This window comes from Phyllobates terribilis, unplaced genomic scaffold (genome assembly GCF_046119375.1).
Source record: "Phyllobates terribilis strain yellow unplaced genomic scaffold, ASM4611937v1 Scaffold_9__5_contigs__length_417890890, whole genome shotgun sequence".
Taxonomy (NCBI): domain Eukaryota; kingdom Metazoa; phylum Chordata; class Amphibia; order Anura; family Dendrobatidae; genus Phyllobates; species Phyllobates terribilis.
In genome coordinates, this window is record NW_027362769.1 from 204450905 (window position 1) to 204456904 (window position 6000).

At 55.6% G+C, this 6000-nt stretch overlaps 1 protein-coding gene across 1 annotated transcript in view; it reads right to left on the reverse strand.

Annotated features, from left to right (window-relative positions):
- MOSMO (modulator of smoothened) overlaps positions 1 to 5333 on the reverse strand; it is a 37225-nt gene extending 31892 nt beyond the window's left edge. The window contains exon 1 of the mRNA XM_073647600.1: positions 5042 to 5333. Coding sequence (XP_073503701.1) covers positions 5042 to 5147 — 106 coding nt within the window. The 5' untranslated portion in view covers positions 5148 to 5333. The remainder of the gene's footprint in view (positions 1 to 5041) is intronic.
- Between the last annotated feature and the right edge of the window lie 667 nt (positions 5334 to 6000).

Here is a 6000-nt window from a genome sequence, read left to right on the forward strand (position 1 = left end):
GCCACCTGCAGCCATCCCCATCCAAGTCCGCCATGTCGCCACCTGCAGCCATCCCCATCCAAGTCCGCCATGTCGCCACCTGCAGCCATCCCCATCCAAGTCCGCCATGTCGCCACCTGCAGCCATCCCCATCCAAGTCCGCCATGACGCCACCTGCAGCAATCCCCATCCAAGTCCGCCATGACGCCACCTGCAGCAATCCCCATCCAAGTCCGCCATGACGCCACCTGTAGCCATCCCCATCCAAGTCCGCCATGACGCCACCTGTAGCCATCCCCATCCAAGTCCGCCATGTCGCCACCTGCAGCCATCCCTTACACGTCCGCCATGTCGCCACCTGCAGCCATCCCTTACACATCCGCCATGTCGCCACCTGCAGCCATCCCCATCCAAGTCCGCCATGTCGCCACCTGCAGCCATCCCCATCCAAGTCCGCCATGTCGCCACCTGCAGCCATCCCCATCCAAGTCCGCCATGACGCCACCTGCAGCAATCCCTTACACGTCCGCCATGTCCTCACCCAGTCTTCTGCGTAGTCCCCTGCCATGGATGAGGGGTGACCTGTTCAGATTTCTGACTTTTCTTGAACTTAAGAATTGGGACACTAAAAATTTAATTTGCCCTAATGATATAATCACAGGGAGATCTCCGCCAGGAATTCCTGTGCAGCAGAACTCAGTGAGTCAACCATGTCCGGCTCCGGCAGAGCCCCCCCCCAGTGTGCGGACCCCATGTCCGGCTCCGGCAGAGCCCCCCCCCAGTGTGCGGACCCCATGTCCGGCTCCGGCAGAGCCCCCCCCCAGTGTGCGGACCCCATGTCCGGCTCCGGCAGAGCCCCCCCCCAGTGTGCGGACCCCATGTCCGGCTCCGGCAGAGCCCCCCCCCAGTGTGCGGACCCCATGTCCGGCTCCGGCAGAGCCCCCCCCCCAGTGTGCGGACCCCATGTCCGGCTCCGGCAGAGCCCCCCCCCCAGTGTGCGGACCCCATGACCGGCTCCGGCAGAGCCCCCCCCCCAGTGTGCGGACCCCATGTCCGGCTCCGGCAGAGCCCCCCCCCAGTGTGCGGACCCCATGTCGGGCTCCGGCAGAGCCCCCCCCCAGTGTGCGGACCCCATGTCGGGCTCCGGCAGAGCCCCCCCCCCAGTGTGCGGACCCCATGTCGGGCTCCGGCAGAGCCCCCCCCCAGTGTGCGGACCCCATGTCCGGCTCCGGCAGAGCCCCCCCCGTGTGCAGACCCCATGTCTGGCTCCGGCAGAGCCCCCCCCGTGTGCAGACCCCATGTCTGGCTCCGGCAGAGCCCCCCCCCGTGTGCAGACCCCATGTCTGGCTCCGGCAGAGCCCCCCCCCGTGTGCAGACCCCATGTCTGGCTCCGGCAGAACCCCCCCGTATGCAGACCCCAGGATCAGGGGCGGAACTACCGCCCGTGCAGCCGGTTCATTGAACGGGGGCCCCGAGGGAGAGGGGGCCCCTCCAGCCTCCAGCAGGGCCGCCATCAGGGCATGACTGCCCTGACTCCAGTATGGGGCCCGGCCGGTAGGGGCCCCCTCGGGGGCCCCCCTCTTGTGCGTCTCTCCTCATGGGGCCCCCGGCCCCATGCTATGCGCCGGGTCCGGGACATTTCAGCGCTGAGCTGCGCTGTTGCAGCAGCAGCGCCTTAATGATTCCCCTGACTTCCGGTCATGTGACGGTGCCGTCACATGGCCGGAAGTCAGGAGAACCTGCTGTCAGCGATTTGGACGAGCGCCAGGATTCTGCAGGGATCGCATGGGGGTAAGTATAACAAGTTTTATTTTTTTTAAAATACAATTAACTAGGAGTGGAGAGATGGGAGAAGCACATGTGTGTGTGTATGTGTGTGTGGGGGGGGGGGAGATGGGAGATGCACATGTGTGTGTGTGGGGGGGGGGGATGGGAGATGCACATGTGTGTGTGTGGGGGGGGAGATGGGAGATGCACATGTGTGTGGGGGAGATGGGAGATGCACATGTGTGTGTGTGGGGGGGGAGATGGGAGATGCACATGTGTGTGGGGGAGATGGGAGATGGACATGTGTGTGGGGGAGATGGGAGATGGACATGTGTGTGGGGGAGATGGGAGATGGACATGTGTGTGGGGGAGATGGGAGATGGGAGATGGACATGTGTGTGGGGGAGATGGGAGATGCACATGTGTGGGGGGGAGATGGGAGATGCACATGTGGGGGGGGGGAGATGGGAGATGCACATGTGGGGGGGGGGAAGATGGGAGATGCACATGTGTGGGGGGGGGAGGATGGGAGATGCACATGTGTGGGGGGGGGAGGATGGGAGATGCACATGTGTGGGGGGGGGAGATGGGAGATGCACATGTGTGGGGGGGAGATGGGAGATGCACATGTGTGTGGGGGAGATGGGAGATGCACATGTGTGGGGGGGGGAGATGGGAGATGCACATGTGTGGGGGGGGGAGATGGGAGATGCACATGTGTGGGGGGGGGAGATGGGAGATGCACATGTGTGGGGGGGGGAGATGAGAGAGGGGCACATGTGGTGGAGGGGGATGAGAGAGGGGCACATGTGGTGGAGGGGGATGAGAGAGGGGCACATGTGGGGGAGGGGGATGAGAGAGGGGCACATGTGGGGGAGGGGGATGAGAGAGGGGCACATGTGGGGGAGGGGGATGAGAGAGGGGCACATGTGGGGGAGGGGGATGAGAGAGGGGCACATGTGGGGGAGGGGGATGAGAGAGGGGCACATGTGGGGGAGGGGGATGAGAGAGGGGCACATGTGGGGGAGGGGGATGAGAGAGGGGCACATGTGGGGGAGGGGGATGAGAGAGGGGCACATGTGGGGGAGGGGGATGAGAGAGGGGCACATGTGGGGGAGGGGGATGAGAGAGGGGCACATGTGGGGGAGGGGGATGAGAGAGGGGCACATGTGGGGGAGGGGGATGAGAGAGGGGCACATGTGGGGGAGGGGGTGAGAGAGGGGCACATGTGGGGGGGAGGGGGTGAGAGAGGGGCACATGTGGGGGGGAGGGGGTGAGAGAGGGGCACATGGAGGGGGATGAGAGCTGCACATGGGGGGGTTTGAGAGCTGCACATGGGGGAATTGGGAGTAGGGGGATAATGAGCTGCACATAACGAATGTGGGGTGGGGGAGAGTAAATGATAAATGATGATGGGGTGGGGAGAGCACGGACATGATATAATGAATTGGGGCAGGGGGTGCATGTAAATATTGAATGCGGGAAGCAGGAAGTATAGAGTAGGGGGCGTTGCGGATGCAGGAGTGTGACTGGTAACAAATTGGCGGAAAGAGTAGAGGTTCTAATTAAATTATATATTAAGTGCCTATTTACAGTTAATGGGGGCACAGTGGTGGATTACAATTTATATTTGGAATGGTAGGTTGCCTAATAACTAACCATATATTGATGGTGGATGCACGTCTGTATTCAGCTGCGTAATGTAGAAGTTGGGGAATGTGCTCTAGATAACTGTTATTTTATGCAGAGACGAGTCCTGGCTGGAAGACGTGATGGCGGTCTGTGCTGGATGAAGGAGAAAAGCGAAGATGAAGGACTTCACCTAGAGACGTCACCGGTGAGTCAGTCTATTACATGTACACTGTGTATAATGTCACTGGTGATCACTGTATTACCTGTACACTGACACTATATACAGAGCTCCTGTGTATAATGTCACTGGTGATCACTGTATTACCTGTACACTGACACTATATACAGAGCTCCTGTGTATAATTTCACTGGTGATCACTGTATTACCTGTACACTGACACTATATACAGAGCTCCTGTGTATAATGTCACTGGTGATCACTGTATTACCTGTACACTGACACTATATACAGAGCTCCTGTGTATAATGTCACTGGTGATCCCTGTATTACCTGTACACTGATACTATATACAGAGCTCCTGTGTATAATGTCACTGATGATCACTGTATTACCTGTACACTATATACAGAGCTCCTGTGTATAATGTCACTGTATTACCTGTACACTGACACTATATACAGAGCTCCTGTGTATAATTTCACTGGTGATCACTAGATTACCTGGACACTTACGTTATACATACCATGTATAGAGCTCCCGTGTATAATGACACTTATGGTAATATTAGTAATGTGGTGGTAATATTAGTAATGTAGTGGTAATATGTGGTCTGGTCATGGTGTGGCAGTTTTTCTCCCTTCTGTGTGGTATTATTCGGTCACTATGTTGTGGTAATATGTGGTCTGGTCATGGTGTGGCGGTATTCCCTGTATGTGGTATTATTGGTCATTTAAAAAAAAAATGTATATGACACATTCCCTTAAAGAAAACTAAATAAAAATATATCTAAAAAGAGTATTGGATATTTTAAGAAAATTTTAATAGGTTAGAGTAGGGCCCGCCCAGAAGAGTCTACCTTATCGTGGTGGCGGCTTTAAAAATCTTTTGGCCAAAACAAAAGCTGATGGCTATGTATGTGGCGCCGTCACATGGCCGAACGTCAGGAGAACCTGGTGGCAGCGACGTGGACGAGCGCCAGGATTCTGCAGGGATTGCATGGGGGTAAGTATAACAAGTTTTATTTTTTTTAAATACAATTAATTAACTAGGAGTGGGGGGAATCAGAGATGCACGGGGGGGGATGAGAGATGCACATGGGGGGGGGGTGAGAGATGCACATGGGGGGGTGAGAGATGCACATGGGGGGGTGAGAGATGCACATGGGGGGGTGAGAGATGCACATGGGGGGGATGAGAGATGCACGGGGGGTGAGCTGCACATGGGGGGGTGAGAGATGCACATGGGGGGTTATGTTTACATAACTTTGTTGCCTTATGAAGGGCAGGGGGGGCCCCCCAAAATTTCTTGCACAGGGGCCCACTACAGTCTGTGTCCGCCCCTGCCCAGGATACAGCAGTGGAGGCGCCCGGCTCAGAGCTCCTGCAGCTGGAGAGCCCCTGTACCCCCGCAGGGTCCGCAGCTCTCCTCCGCTAGGTGCTCTCCGGTGCTCGCCCTGCCATCCCCCGTGCTGCCCGCACTCACCCGCGGACTCCCCGGTGTTGATCCAGTCCGGGTTGGCGATGCTGGCGATGGCAAAGATATCCGCAGCCAGAAACAGACATCCTGAAATGATGGTCAGTTTATCCATATCTTTCCCCCCCGCCGCCGCTGGGCCTCCCGGTGCCCGCTCCCCTCTCAGACGGAGGGGGGGCGATCTCTCCGTGTAAACCACCAACCCAGCGCTGGGACCGGGCCGGATACTGCCCCGGAACTCAAACCCCCCCTTCTCCTGAGAGACCCCCGGAAGTAAACAGCGCGCACTACTCCGCCCACCGATACTGACCGCTCCGCCCTCCCCTTGTTACTACGGAAGCTGGCGGAGGACAACCTCTCCCTAGCAACAACGATCTGATCACGTGGTACACGTGGCTGCTGGGCCGTGTGATCACTCACATAGTAACACAAAAGGAATGGGGAGGAGCTGTCTATAGCAACCAATCAGGCTGCTGCTCTGATTTTCCAAATAGCCTTTGAAAAGTGAGAACTGGCACCTAATTGGTTGCCTTAAACAATTGCCCTACAGTTTGGTTGTCAACAGCAACTACTCCACAAGTAATAGTATAATGTCATGATCCACAGGGTGTTGGGTGTAAACCCTTTAAATACCGACATAATTATTTTTCCTTTTTTGCCTCCCTGCATCCCAGCAGCCATAACTGTATAACATTGTATGATTTTTTGGATTGTCTTTAGACATATAAATATGTATTATCAACAAATTATTATTATTTTTTGCAGCAAAAATATAGGAAAAATATATATATATAATTTTTTGCAGTTTTTTTTATAGGGTTTATGTTGAGCATGAAATAACGCATTTATTAAACACTTTAATTAATTATTTATATGTTCATATATATTTTTGGTCCACGATGTGTATAGATCTCGGGGGACATTTCTTCTGTTGTACACCTTTTAATTAACCCCTTCACGACAGGGCC